Source organism: Hevea brasiliensis, chromosome 12 (genome assembly GCF_030052815.1).
Source record: "Hevea brasiliensis isolate MT/VB/25A 57/8 chromosome 12, ASM3005281v1, whole genome shotgun sequence".
Classification (NCBI taxonomy): Eukaryota; Viridiplantae; Streptophyta; class Magnoliopsida; order Malpighiales; family Euphorbiaceae; genus Hevea; species Hevea brasiliensis.
In genome coordinates, this window is record NC_079504.1 from 70226527 (window position 1) to 70242931 (window position 16405).

At 32.7% G+C, this 16405-nt stretch overlaps 1 protein-coding gene across 1 annotated transcript; it reads right to left on the bottom strand.

Moving 5' to 3' along the window:
- Positions 1-461: 461 nt before the first annotated feature.
- On the bottom strand, positions 462-11587 carry LOC110641617 (protein TIC110, chloroplastic). The gene is made up of 15 exons (XM_021793404.2): positions 10720-11587; positions 10419-10478; positions 10050-10173; positions 9881-9949; positions 9665-9763; positions 9355-9421; positions 7623-7687; positions 7431-7525; positions 7130-7257; positions 6936-7036; positions 3310-3526; positions 2979-3133; positions 2175-2300; positions 1088-2071; positions 462-947 (listed from the first exon to the last, which is right to left on the bottom strand). Exons 1-15 carry the CDS (start codon positions 11259-11261, stop codon positions 708-710), a joined length of 3072 nt encoding a protein of 1023 aa, XP_021649096.1. The 5' UTR covers positions 11262-11587; the 3' UTR covers positions 462-707.
- Between the last annotated feature and the right edge of the window lie 4818 nt (positions 11588-16405).

The following is a 16405-nucleotide window of genomic DNA, read 5'->3' on the forward strand; positions in this document are numbered from 1 at the left end:
TATAATTCCATCTTTAAATTTTATCTTATATTATATTTTAATATCTAAATTTTAAAAAATTACTTATTTTAATTCTTAAATTTTATATTATATTATATTATATTTTAAATTTTAAAAAATTAATTTTTTAATTTTTTAATTTTAATTATCAATTAATTTAATTCTATAATTTTAATATTTATAACAATGACAAAAATTAAATTATTATATTTATTTATAAATATTAAAATGTGGTATAATATAAAGTTTAGAGATTAATTAATTAATTTTTTAAAATTTAAAAATTAAAATATAAAAGCATAAAATGAGAAAATTAAATTATAATATAGAGCAAAATCCAATAATGAAATTGTAAATATCTCATATATATATATATATATATATATATATATATATATATATATATAACGTAAATATTGAAGTCTAACAGTCAATCCCCCTTTAAGATGAAGTTACTCCGATTCCAAAAAATGGTAACTCCACATACGGATAACATTCCATTGGCAAATTATTGAAAACAGAATCCATCCTCAAATAGCAATTCAATGAACAATCACATTGGTAATTATTCAGTAGCTATCAAAATTTCATCACCTTATGTTACATAAGGAAAACTTCCCTCCAAGAATCAGTCTTCCATTAGGCAGAAAACAAAGGTTTTAGATCTTTGGCAGGCACACCTAATACAACTGTCATACTATTAACAGTTAGAATACAAATTTTTCTTCCTCTGTCCCAACTGATCGTATATCTTTCATCTCCCTGAGAGCAGCAGCTGCTGAATCACTTATCCCTAGCAGATACTGCAACCGGGACAGCTTTTCTTGTTGTGGGTCATTTTTCATGTAGATGGTAAATAAATCAGCTAGCTCCTCTGGTACCTCCCATGTCAATGGCTCAGAAGGCACAGCTTTGTCGCAAGCCAGCAAATCATTAAGTGTGGAAACCTACATGATCAGAACAACCTTCTCAAATCTTGCCCTCTACGCATGCAAATAAATTAATCCACTACGACTTCAATGACTATCATATATGTATGTTCAAAAAAGTAAATATTTAAAAACATGTATGTTCACAGAATCCATACCACTGCTTGATGATTTCTCTGCCTTAGTAGTGCCACAGATTGAATTAGTGAATTTGATAGTCTAGTCTTAGCAAGTTCACGTACAACTTGTTTGGCCTTCTCAGCATTGATGTTAAGATCTGCTGGGATTTTCTCATAAACTTCCACCTCATCAAACTCTCCAGTACCTGATGAGAAAATTTCATCCACAGTTTTTTTGAACAGGTTGTCTCGCAACCTCTCAGAGATCATGCTGTCCAAATCAACATTTGCTTCCTTCAGTTCTCTTACCTGTTTTATATTGAGCCTCCCACGACTGATGGCAGTTTCCAGAGCAGCTGCCATTTTCGTAGTTGTAATGCTCTTTATTACCTTTTGCGCATACTCCGGTGGCAAGCCAACTTGCTTCTGCACCTCATTGAGTTGCTCAACCCTGGCTTTTGTCAACTGTCCATCAGCTAAAATCACCTCAGCTTGTTGCCTAAAAGCCTGCTCAGCAAGGCTCCTGTGAACTTCCACAATTTCCTTGACAGTCAAACCCAAAATCCCACCAAGTTGATTTAGCAAAACATACTCTGAGTCATCCTTTTTTGTGGTGATTTGAGCACCAAATGGTATCCTGGTGACTTCCCCAGTTAGGCAGTATAGCAAGTATGTCTTGTAAAGGTCAGTCCTATCCCTTTCAGGAAGATCATCTCTGAGATTTATCTCTGTCTGACCAGGTTTCCCCATCTTTGCAGCAAACTCCTCACTAGGTTTTATTTTCCTCAGCGTCTCAAGGGACTCCCATTCTTCATCATCCCATTCCTCATCCTCTTTAATTTTCTCTTCTTCCTGCTTGGACTCTTCTGGTGGAGTATCAGAAGATTCTCCTTTTATGTCACCTACCAATTCAGTCACAACCAATGTATTGAAAGCAATCATTTTCTTTAGTTCTTTTGCAGCCTCAGTACGATTATCAGCTGTCCGTGCTCGCTTTATATAGTTTATGAAAATCTTTCGAACCTACATGGTGGATCATGAATAAAAAAGCAAGTATAAGAATCTTTTATCTGGAATCTATATTTTACTTAAATCATTAATGAAGAGCAATCAAATGTGTTCTTACTGCTTTGCCAGCAATAGACATGGCAGCCTCCCGAGTTAATCGTAAGCCATGAGCAGCCTTCCTTACTGCCTTCTTAACATCAGCATCATAACCATCTACTCCTGAAGCAATTGCCTCCTTGACCACCTGAAAGGGCAAATACTTAGGTCAGCATAATTCACCTAATCGGCCAGCAGGATGATTTTGTAAATTAATCTGACAGCATGTGTTTGGTATACTTCAACTATCAGATTATGAAAGCATATTTGCAAGCCAAAAGAGGTAGAGCTCTAAGTAAACGATAAGCGCATAAAAGAATTGGCCTAAATTCCGAAAGAAAGCATGCAAGCAAGCAATTAAAGAAACAATCCAACCAAGAGCTACTATATAATCATGTTCTATCAACGCTTAATATAGGCCACAACATTAAATGTATGAACCTTGCCTATAACATCAAATGTATTAACCTTTTGTTGGTTCATCCACAAAACAGCATTCCCTTGCTTTTCTGCTTGCTGCATCAACAGTTGTATTTCGATAATTACTACAGATTTTGGGAATTGCTAATTTGACCAGGCCTGGGGTATAAACAGGTTTCCATCTAATGGAACAACCTTCTGGTTTCCTCTTAACAGATCCAAAGTGGCAACAAATTCACCATCATGATGCCTTTTTGATAGATGAGTCTGAATATCTACAGTTATATATCCACCTCTATGATCCCAATCCCAATTATAAACAGAAACTTATAAGAAAGACTTGAGGAAAGCTTTGCTACTATTACTAGTGTTGAAATATAACATAATCATAAATCAAAAACATTACCTTTTCAAACAAAGTGCCACAGACATCAGAGTGAGCTGAATCAATAGTTTGCTGAGGAATGCAGAGCATGACTCTCAAACGGTTCAAAGCTACAACATCATCCTCACTCAGCTCCCCATCAGCCACACATTGCTGGAGCTTCTGTCGGTAAATTTCTTGACAAAACAAGAAGAGAAAATTCATTAGACAATTCTCAAGTCAACTAAGCCTTTATGCCAATCTTCACTTCTACAATCCATATGTTAAAATCTAAATCAAACTAATTCCAGAAAATAGTAAAAGGTATCCACACGACAGGTTAATACACCGATGGATTCAAATTATTCGATACCTTCATGTATTTCAGTTGCCCTTTGTGCATCAAAGTACAACTCTTCACACAGATTTTGCAGGAAGGCAGCTTTGCTAGCTGCCAAATCTAAATCTCCACTGGAAACAGCCTGTGCAAGTCGTTTACGATATGCCTTTGAGGTAACATCAAGTGTAATTGCTTCTGCCTCCCTTTTCCCTAAACCAAATATATTCCTTAACTGATTCAATGCAGATAGCTACAAAAAAGAAAATAATAGAAGTTATAAAATTATAATACATAAATAAGTTTGTAAAATACCAAAGAAAACACCAATAATATGCAACAAAAAGCAAAAACTTCTTTTGAACTCATATTCACATTTATGTACCTAAATATAACAATGAAGTGTATTTTGATCATCGATGAGTTGACAAAGTACATCCTAGAGAATCTCTCTCAGTGCATGATGTTTGTTAATGATAGATTTTAGACTCCAATTTGGGGTTAAAAAGAAACTAGAGATATGAAAGAGCACCCTAGAATCTAAGGGCTTCAGGTTAAGTAGAACCAAAACGGAGTATTTGCATAGCAATTTCACCTATAGAAGGGAAGTGAAGGAATTGGGATTAGGTTAAATTGTAAATTGCAAATATCTAGCCTCTATAAACAGTCAAAGGGTTAACTATCAACCCCATGAACCTCAAAATAAACGCCCCTTTATTTGTGTTCAGTTGAATTGAAAACGCAACTTTCAAATTAACTTGGATTTTAAAATTACAAAATCTATCAAACATAAAATGTTGAATAAAACCAAATTGGTTTTTAAAGAATGACGCATCACAACTTGTGCTCCATTACTCTCTTCCAGAGTTCACAGTGAGTTGATACCTTTATAATTCATCTACCTTAATCTTTAAAATAGGAACAAGGATACCATCCCACAATTGTCCTTTGGCCTAAAATAGGAACAGCAATGTTGCAATCAAGTTTTAGCATTCCCATCCCCACCCATTAAGCTTCGAGGAGGGAAAGAGAACAGTGTGATGGGAATGAATATCCCATTTATTTTTTACGATTTTACAAATTATTGAAAATCATATTTTTAATATATCATTATTATAATTAAAAACTATAGTGCATATGCTAAATATTTCATATTATTAATTAATAATTAAGAAAAGAAAAACAAATTAAGTAATAAATTATATATTTCAATTTTCAAAGATAAATAAATTTTTATATACTTATAAAATTCTAAATTATATAATAATTTAAAACTTTTTAAATTTGGGGCAAAATGAAGCAGGGCAGGGCAACCTAAAACCATCCACACCCTGCTACCTTTGGCAGATCAGAGATTCTCCTTCAGTTTCAAAACAGGATCAAATTGCCATCTCTCGCTAAACAGCATAACTTACCAACACCTCCCCTTTCTTACCACTTCCAAACGTAAAATGTTCTACATATGTGTTAAAATTCCATTTGCCCATTTCTTAGCATAACATGCATCACTCATCATTGTTTTACGTTGGAAAAGGAGAACTGGAAATTTTACAGAACTTCTCCTTCCCTTTGTTGTTCAACAAAGTGGGAGAAAAAAAATAAACAAATTGTGAGCACAATCTCAAAACACCAAACAAGTGCTAAACAAAGCGGTTAGTAAGCCAATTTAGTTTATTTCTGCAAGACAAACAATAAAATCAATTCCACATCTACCAAATAAAATCAATTTAGTTTACTAAAGTTCACTCCTAATTTCATCTTGAAACCTAAATTTCTAAAGGTGTTTTGGCTGCAAAATCTTGTCGGTTCTCTATAATAGATCGATTTACAAAATACCTGTAATTACTTTGCGGATAAATTTTAACAACTGTCCCTGAACTTATATAATTGTAACACTACAGTCCTTTAACTTTTAAAATGTAACATAAAATCCCCTAAACTTTTAAATTTTGCATAGTAAAATCTCTCTGACTTTCAATTACTGATTTTCCAATTAGAAACTGATGTGAATAACTCTCGCATAGTACTTAGTCAACATTTCTCTTTCCTCTCTTATGCAAAGTGTAAAATTATTCTCTTTACACATGAAAAATTATTATGTCTATGGAGAGAAAAATGATTCAATTTATACATTGCTTGAGAGAGAAAAGAGAAATACAGACAAGCTCCATGCTAAAACTGTCCATATCAACGTCGAACTGAAAAACTGATAATTGAAGGTTAGATGGATTTTACTGTGCAAAATTTGAAAGTTGATGGAGTTTTATATTACATTTTTAAGTTGAAGGATTGTAATGTTACAACTAGATAAGTTCAAGGACAATTGTCAAAATTTATCCTTACTTTGCTAGCACTTGATGATAGCATTGATCCATCTCCCAACAATCATACACATGGCAGAAGGCCACGACCAAAGTAAGCCAACCCAAATAAAATATCCAATTGTTGTTCCATTTACTCCAACAGCAACCCAATCATCTAAAGGTCACCTACCACGTAATCCAAGAGGACAATCCATACCAAGAATGGCCAAACTCAGTTAAGCCCAATAAAGTCTTGGCCAAAAGGCATGTATAGGCCTAGAGTGTTCAAAAAGCATGCTTGCATAAAACCACCAAACCCACAAAACAGGAATACATTTGGAAACCCTAACGTCTACATTTTGGCCAAGGGACAGTTCTTGTTACCAAAATTTCCCAAGCAAAGTCTAGATGAGATGAAATACCCTCATCAAGGCTATGCCAATTCAAAATTCTTTTCTCAAATACCACACTAACTTAACCATCAAACTCTGTCATCAAGCCCAAAATTAGCAACCATCCCACCTTTTATCATTCCAATTTATATAAATTCCTCAACTTCATCAATTCTCATGCATTTACTTTTAACAAAATCATTCATCATGTGCATGATTATTGGACAAGTTTCAACGAAAATTTTTTACTTGTTTAATAAACGAACAAATATAAACATAGGTGAGCTCAAATGAATCATACTCACAAACAGGCTCTTATTTTATAGATAATCAAATTTAAACAATCAAAACTTGGCCTTTTAGTATTACATTCAGCAGAATTTTGTTTTTAGGTTATAGTATATCATGAGATTTTCTAATACATTGCTTGAACAAATAAATTACAAAAGATTTTTTTTTTTTAATATCACATGAAAAGACAAGAAATTTTGTATCACATTGAAAATAAATAATATAAAAAGAGTGTAGCCCTACTCTACATATGGATGGAGCCACCCTCCATACAAGGATTTGATAATGTTCAAAAATATATATTTTTCAAAAAATATTTTATAATAGCTACAATTTTGTATTTATGTTTAAGCTCAATTACAGTATTGAATTCAGCTTGGGCTCAAAAAGTTTTAATTAAACACGCTTGGACAGTAAAGTTTTGAGCTTGAGCTTGCTAAAAATTGAGCAAATGAAACATTCACCTTAATACGCAATTAAGCTCAGCTAATTTACACCTCTTAATTTTTCTTTTTTTTCCCCTTCTCTTCTTAAGGCAGTTCCAATGTGATCAATTAAGGTTCATGAATAAATTTTGCAATTAACACATTAAGTCCTGCAAGAACAAGAGATCACATACACACAAGAAGGGAGGAAAAACCTTAGCAGCATAGAATGTCAGGCCATCATTTGTTACCTTATTTTCTTCCATGCGACCACTAGATAAAGCATCTGTAATATAAGCTCTATAAAGAAGCTTCAAGTCATCCATCTTTCTCTCATTATCATACTCACCACCTAGACAACAAAGTTTCAGTAGTGCCAGTTTGTGGATTAGAGATGTCAATATTCATTCATGAAAGGAAATCAAAAGCTCCATTGCATCCTTACCTAGTAGAGAAACTGGACCAACCCCGCGAGCAAAGGAAGCTGCATCAGGATGATTCTTTAATGAAATAAGCTTATTGTTGAATGCCAATACCTTATCGAGCTCTTCCACGACTTGCACAACACCCCTCCTATACAACCTAAATTAATTAGATATTGCAAATGAAATGTGTTGCAATAATAAATGACACTGCTAAGGATACTTTGAAAAATAATGAATAAAGATTCTTTGAAAATAAAATAGTAAAATACTAATAAATTTGTGACAAAAAGCTGCATTTGAGCAGAGTGATAATAATCATACGCAGCTCTTGTCCTAGACTTCAAAACATCCAATGCTGCTGATATATTTTCCTCAACCAGTTTTCTTGTCTGCTGCCTAAACAAGTCCTCAGCAAGCTGTATAAAACACAGCATACCATGTAAAGAACCAACCACAAACCCCCAAAAGAAAAAATACCTCTCAATGTAACATATCAAGTTGTGAAGAAGGAACCTCATCAGAAAGTTGATAATGACGTTGCGCTTGCCCGAGACTAACAAGCTCCTCCACATCAACATCTATTTGAAAGGAAAAGGAAATTTATTAGAACCTAGTTTGAGTGCAAGTATTGGTGTCAATAGCAAAAGGAACTTCTCAACCCATGTGTCTAAATTATTAGCAAAATATTATTGAAATTTCCTGCTAATTGAAAAAAAATATATAAATCAATTGTCACTCATCCATCCCCAAGAATTTTGGCCAATTTCTTTAGGAATTGACAAACAGATTCTGCTACAGTTGTAAATATCATATCATATAAACCTAAAAAATTCCACAATGATTGCTTTACAACAAAGCCAAACAAACAGATGCATGATCAATTGATTGGTAATTGTTGATTAAGTAACAAGGCAGCACTTGTTGACTGTGGATAACTATACAACACCCATCGTACAGATAAAAGTTAAGCTTCTTTTGGCATACACTAGGCCATATCACATGGATAAAGTTGAGCACTGCCCAACATATAAACAGTGTTATTAAGGCGAGAGACGACAGGGTACCTACAACCTTAGCCAAAGAGGCAAGATGAGGGCCCTTTTTAAAGTGAGGGGCCATAACCAAAGGACTTTAAATTAAGTAAAACGAAGACAGAATATATGCATTGCGAGTTCAATGAAGGCCGAACTGATGATAGAGAAGAAGTTAGTTTAGATGGAGTGGTATTGCCCCAAAGTAATCGCTTTAAATACCTCAACTCAATCCTTCAAATAGATGAGAGATGTGAGGAGAATGTTAGTCATAAAATTAAAGCCGGATGATTGAAGTGGAGATGTGCCATGGGAGTTGATCGCAAGATTCCCAATAAGTTGAAAGAAAAATTTAATAGTACAACCATTAGATAGACGATGTTATATGGTAGTGAGTGTTGGACAATGAATGAGCCATATGTGTCTAAGACGAGAATTGCAGAGATGAGAATGTTAAGGTGAATGAGTGGCCATACTAGACTAGATAAAGTCTGTAACGAGAGTATTAGAGAAAAGGTAGGAGTGGTGCCAATTGATGATAAGTTGAGAGAAGAGAGATTGAGATGGTTTGGTCATGTGAAGCGTAAACATACGAAGGCTCCAATTAGACAAGTAGAGCATATTGAGTTAAAGAATAGAAAGAAAAGAAAAGGTAGACCTAAACTGACTTGGAGTAGAGCAATACAACATGACTTAGAAGCATTACACATTTCCAATTATTTAACCAAAATCATTTAGAATGGAGAAAGAGAATCTATGTAGTCGATCCCAATAAATTTTTAGGATAAAAACTTAGTTAAGTTGAGTTGAGTTAAGTTTATATATATAAATATAAATATATATATATATATATATAAGCAGAAAATAATAAGGTTATCAAAAGGAAATGAAATTTAAAGAAAGATTAATTCACTCCACTTTATTAGGGTTTAGGAAGAAAGAGGAGAGAAGGAGAGAAACCCTAACAATAAAAATAAAATAAAATAAAAGTTACTTTAAAAGAGGCACACCTTGCCTCACCTAGCACCTTGGTGAGAGAGGCACTCGCCTCTTGAACTGGGGTGTGCACCCAGGCAAGGCAAGGCAGCCTCATCAGGCACCTTTTGGAACCTTTAATAACACTGCATATAAAGCATTTGCTGCCTTGCTAGCCGCTTGGATCAGCCAACAGGTAGAACAGTAATATTAAAGACCTTAATACACATTGCATCTACCTCTGCTAATTGAGTTTAGCTTTGAAGCATATAAACTCTGGGCATTATCACGAATAGCAATCTCAACCTGCATGAATCAGAATAATGTGAGAAATTAATTTGTTACAACCCAATGAAAAAAGAAATAATTATGTAAAACTCTAAAGAATGAAAGCCAACACAAACATGACAATATGTGAAGCTAGAAGCATTTCAACATTTCACAAACAGTCATATCATAATATATATTATCAATGCAGACATCATCATTAAAGGTCAATTATAAATCATGGCATGGACTTAAAAAAGGATACACTATATGAATTAATACCTGGGAATCAGTAACCTTGAAAACACGCTTCCAAGGTAAAAGAAATGATGATGCTTCTCCAAAAACTAGAGTTGACACATAGATCAGCTTCTGAAATGCCTGCACTGGAGAATCAGTACTAATGGTCAAGCTCCGCATCTTCATTCAAACTCCCACATATACAAATCTCTACCTTCAGTGTTAAGATATGCAGAACTGAAATTACAAGAAGCATACCCGACGCTGCTCTACATCACCATCACGATCTCCAGTTTCAAGCCTTTGCCTGAAAATCCGCCTACCAATCTACAGCATTTTCAAAGAAACAAGTATATCCATTCACCACATTCAACCATAAAGATAATCATTTCTTTCACATGCATGAGAACCATTAATGTAATAATACCTCCACATGCATGTTGGCAGCATCAGGATCATCAATGCCCAATGCACTTTTGAAGTTGGATATTATTTCAACTTCATCCCCTCTAAGATCTTCACTTCCTGGAGGGAGAGTAGATGACACAAACCTATACAGAAACCAAAGCAGAAAATTAAAAAACATTGAAAAGAAAAGTCAATGAAATCCGCTTGCAAATAGAAAATCAAAAAGGAAATTACTAAAGGGTCCATTTTTGAAAGAATACATTATGTTGGTGTTTTCTGGATTCTGACTCAAAACACAAATTCAAATCCACCTCTTAAATGCACATCTTTGCAGATAGAATCAAAAGCAATTTGATCTCAACTACTAACAAAGTTAACTTCAACTCACCGACAGTATATATCACAAAGTTCCGCATTGAATGCCTCGTTCTGCTTGCTTACACCATATCTGAGATATCAAACATTGAAAAGGGAATTTCAAAACTAAGAAAAAAGAAATTAAAAGCATCATTAGCATTTAGCAACGAAGTGGATGAAAAAAGAGGACTAACCAAAATTGCAGATGTATAAATGACCATAAATTCAGCAGGAAACATAAGACAAACTACTAATGCATACTAAACATATGATTTTTTTTTTTTTGGTATAACAATTGAATATATTCGCAACAGACCAACAAAAGAACTAACCTTTTGGCAATCTGCTCAATATCCTCCTTCTTAACGGCTTTGGGATCATCGCACCCAACCAAATAGTTATGTAAATCAGCAGCTGCAACGTCCGGTACGCACGAGTTCATAGCATAAACAACAGCGCCACCGGCAGCCCCCATAGCAGCGGCACCACCCAAAGCCAAATTCCGAGTCTTACCAAACCTAAACCCTAGTCCATAACCAGCAGCCACAGCTCCAGCAAGAATAATAGCGGAGCTTGCTAATCTCACCGGCGGCGAGAGATTTGCCACCAAAGGCTGTAACCCAGTAAGCTCTCGCTTGCCCCCAAAAACATCAGAAATGGCTGATGCTGATGAAGAAGACGACGTCGACACAGAATCGGAGGAGACATCAGTTGGCTTATCGGAGGAATTACGAGGAACGGAGAACCTGAAACGGCGTCGTGTAGGGAGGGAGAGAGAGGAAGGCGTGGAGAGATGGAGAGGAGAGGAGGTGAGGAAAGGTGTGAGAAGAGGCGGAGTAGAGGGAGAAGGGGCAGCGAGGAGAGAGGGATTCATGGCTCTTCTTCCTCAGGAAGGGTGGAGTTTGGTAACGGCGTTGGGTTTCCTGGTTTTAAAGGGTTTAACGAAGAAGAAGATAGAATAAAAGGGTTATAGATAATGCAGAGAAGGGAGCAAAGAAGTAATAGGCAAAAAGCCTTATTTTTCAAGTACATGAGAGTAAAATAAGCTCTTCTCAACCAATGGATTCATTTAATTCATTAAAAATTAGCACATCATCTGAAATAAGAGTGTCGCCTGTAGATGTAAAAGAGATTTAAGCGCTGCATAAGCCAGTGGCATTTGACGTGCTAGATTTATGTTTGATGAAAACACAGCGTTAAGTGAGGGTTTGTAAGAGTAAATTTTCAATTTATAAGTTGAAATGTATTAATTAAATTAATAATAATTTATTTAATTTTGAGTAATTGATAGAATTTAAAAGGATTAACTAAATTAAAAATTATTTATTTGATTTTATAAATTATTGCTTGGAGCTTAAAAGTATTTTTTTGCCTTAAAAATATAACGCAACTTGCACAATGGAGTTTTCACTCCATAGCTAAATGGGATTTTATCAAGATTTTCAAATTCGGCCTGTGAAGATGAGAAAAAAATATAGATTTAAATCTCAGTAAAAATGATTTATATATAAAAAATATTTTTTACTAAAATTGTTTTTTAAATGTTTTTTTTTGCTTGATGGTAATATTAGACTAATGATATAATTTATAATTTTTTTTTACATTTTAATAAAAAAAATAAAATTGTTAAAGTTTAAAAAATAATTTTTTTAAAAAAATAACTCATTCTTTATTAAAAAATATCTTTTAAAAAAATATTTAAAAAAACGTTTTCCTAAAAAAATTCCTAATTTCAAGTACATTTAATATATATATTATTTAACAAATCTATTATCTATAAATAGTACATATAAAAATGAAAGAGAAAAATAACTAGGTTGTCAAAAATAATCATAATAATTTAATATTATGAAAATAAAAGTTTTCTATTTTAATTGATTAAAAAAAAGCCATTTGATCTATTGTCTTTTTATAGTTTTTATCCATGTTAATTTTGGGTAATTGGATATAAAATGCTAAACATTTTCATCATTTGTAATTTATCCTAACATTTCAATTTTAATTTTGGTATCCTAATATTTGGTGTTAGATGCAATTGTATTTAATTTTTAAAGTAAAATTTAAAATTAGAAATAAAAGCTAAATATTTGCAATAATTTACAATTATAACCAAACTTTTACAATCGTAGATAAAATTAATCTAGCATTTGAACGTTAGATTAATTTTACCCACAATTGGCACGTTTAGACATAATTGCAAATTATCACTAGGGGTGAGCATTTGATCAGTTCGACTCCGAGCTGAAATAACTGAAAATCGAAATTCCAATAAAACCTATACTAAACCAAACTATTTATTAGAGAATAATTAAACTAAACCAAATTAACCATTATTAACTATTCAATTACTGAAAAATCGAATCTCAATTTTTTTAATTGGTAAACCTATTTTGACCTGTAAATTGCATTTATTCATATTATACAATTCTTCTAAAAACTAATTGTGTAGCATCAAATAACCAATCAGTTTAAATAAAATGCAATTTATGCCAACAATTATAAGTATAATCATAAAATAAATAAAACCATTTAACCAAATAATAATCCAACTGTATTCCAAATAATTCAAGCATCAAATAACTAACTATAAAACAAAACATAATCTACATACAAGCCAAAATAACCACAACTATACTCTAAGTAGTAAATACAATCCAATTTAGTTTATATTAAAATCCATAAAATAACATAATAATAAAGCACCAAATCTCCAACCAAAAACAATCTATACTAAAACTCATCGAATAACAATAGAATTAAACATCATAAAAAAATCCACCAATTCTTGAATCAAATTTGATTTTAAGCAGTCCAATTAAATCCCAAAACATCCTCAAAATGAGGAGCCAGTAGCTTTATGACAGCATGCACAATCAATATAAAAAAATAATCAATATAGAATAATTAATGGAAGCATAAAGCAATATAAAACTTTAAACATGTTTCAAACATACAATTAAGAGTTAGGGGAGGGGTAGAACAACTTGATCCCCCTAAGTGGGTTAGCCTAACACTTGGTAGTATTGAAAATTGAATTATATAATGAAAAAAAAAATCAATCCATATTCAAATGAAAATATGAAAAGATAAAAATGATATAAATATATGCATTTATTACATACCCTCTTTAAGTTTTTTAAGTTCCTTTAAATCTTTCTCAACTTTTATTAGGCAATTTGAGTAACGTATCTAATCTTGTACACATATCAAGACCTCCACAATTTTAGAAGTCAAATAACTCCCAAAGTGATCAAGTACTCTCCTACCAATACTGAAAGCACTTTCTGATGTAACAGTTCTAAATACATGTATTTATTGCATACCCTCTTCAAGTTTTCTAAGTTCCTCTAAATCTTTCTCAACTTTTATTGGTACACATATCAAGGCCTCCACAATTTTAGGAGTCAAAAAACTCTCAAAAGGGATTAAGTACTCTCCCATCAGTGTTGAAATCACTCTTTAATGCAACGGTTGAAACTGTGATTGCCAATATGTCTCTTATCATTTTTCCAAAGATAGGAAACCTTTAAGAATTGATTTTTCACCATTTCAAGAGATCAAAATCTTTCTTGTCCTCCTAAATTGCCTCACTGAGACACTTTCAACTCTATTTTTGAATCTAAACCTCCATTTTTTTTTCAACTTTTGCTTCTTGTAATGATGCTTCAAGTGCAATTTTGACTTTAGATTTATTGTATTATCACACCACTTGAGAGATGTGAGCTGGTGTTATCACTTGTTTGCTCAAAATTAAGTTAGTACATTTTCTCATACTCTTTAAACAAGTCAGTCAAAGATGACTTCACCTTCTGGAATAATTACTTGCCCTTTTATTGACCATGCATTTGGCTAAAGCTTATCACGAGGGTCAAGAACAATAGCAAAATAAATAAGTTTATTCATTTTATCTATATCGCCCTAATACTTGTCAAATTTTTTTCCTCATTCTTTCTCCCTTAGTTTTCACCTCAGTATCAATACTACCCATCTATTGATTCAAGATAAAAGCCAAGCCACTTATCTCACCAAAGAACATGCTAGATGTAACATATTGGGAACCGAAAATGCACAAAGTAAGCTCATAACAATGAAATAACATTTCAGCCATTTTTCTACATTAAGACCAATCATTAAAAATCAAGTACCCCATTCTCTCCCAATTCTAGCCTAAACATAGGTTCCTATGACTCAAACCTCTCGAATGCCCTTTTATATATTTTGAGCTATATTTTATCATAGCTATTAAAACAATTTGGATTTTTTTTTTATCACCATTTGGTAAGTTGAATTCCACCTAGTTAACGCATCTAAACACAAAGAAGACTTGCCTTCAAATTTTTTCAAATTCAATACACCCCTTAAACTTTTTTAACCTAGATGGAGAACTCCTAATGTATCTCACTACATTATTAACCTTTAACGCGGATTCACCAACATCTTTTAAGCCATCCATGACAACCAAATTAATTATGTGTGTCACACACCTTATATGAAAGTAATCAAAATTAGAAACACTAACACCTTAATTTGCAAGCTTTTTCTTTTTTTTGAAATAAGAAATGGCTATATCATTTGAACTAGCATTGTCAACCATAAACTGTGAATATCTTATTTAGCCCTCACTCTAGTAAACAAGTTTTAATTGCACTACCAATTGCATCACCTTTATGACTTGCACTAGGACAAAAATTAATAACTCTCTTATGCAATTTCTGATCATTATCAATGAAATGAGCAATGATACACATGTAATTAATTCATTGTAATGATGTCCATGTATCAGTAGTAAGATTCACCCTTTGACAATTTCTCTCAAATAAGACTTCAATTTTGACCTCTCCTCAACATACACTAAAGAACAATCTTATGAAATAGTCCAATGAGAGCAAATCATAAACTTAGGACGTATGGCTCTCATAAATTTCTGAAATTTCTCACCTTCAATAAATTTAAATGTCAACTCATTAATGATAATCTTGTGAATAAGAGCCTCCCTAATTACACTTTCATCATATTTCCAAGTAGTAAGTGTGCCTACTTCACCCCCTACATCATTTGAATTTGGTTGCAAATTCAATAGTATTTACCTAGTCTCAATGGCATGTGGGTGGTTTTTGCAAACATTCATATGACTCCTAAGTGCAGTGATCTGTTTCTCTTTGGATCACAAAAAAATTCTTTATTACAAGAATTATACTTGCCTTTGTTGTTACCATCGTCACTTTTGAACTTGGTGAAGTGATCCCAAACTAAAGACCTTGGCTTAACTGGCTTTCTCTTCACTTTTGATTTTGATTTTGAACTTGTTGTAGTTTCCTATTCTCTTTCATTGGAATTAGTTGTATTTATTGGATCATGTTGCCCACTAAAAGAATCTATGTTCAGCTATTGCTACAAGAGTAAACAATTAATTAATATTAAAACTTTAATCAATATTATTATGAAGCACAAATCATCATATATAGTTGCCATAAAAAGAGCAACTCCAATTCACATTAATTATCATGTTGATTAGGTAAATAGAAATAAAAATTATCATACATAGCTTCCATAGAAAGATCAATTTTAATTCAATTTCTAAATCTAAAGATCCAATAAGGGAAAAATCAATTTTTAGTGTATATTGTCCACTACTAGTCAAATAAGGGGAGTAAAGGAGAGAGAGAGAGAGAGAGAGAGAGAGATAGAGAGAGAGAGAGAAAGACTCTTTGAATTATATGATGAAACAGCAAAGTAGTACTTGTTATACAAAAATAGTTTAAAAAGAAAAAAAGACACATCACACTTATAATAGAACTTGAAGAAAATGCTAATTGTCTCTATTGTCATCTTTTCTAATTTCAGCAATAAACAATAACAACAACAACAACAACAACAACAACAACAATAATAATAACAATAACAACAACAACAATAATAATGATAAGATCATCATTACATTAACACACATTCCTACAAAAACTAGTCAAATAGACCTAAAAAAATTCAACTTTTCAGCAATTAAAAGAAACTCAATAA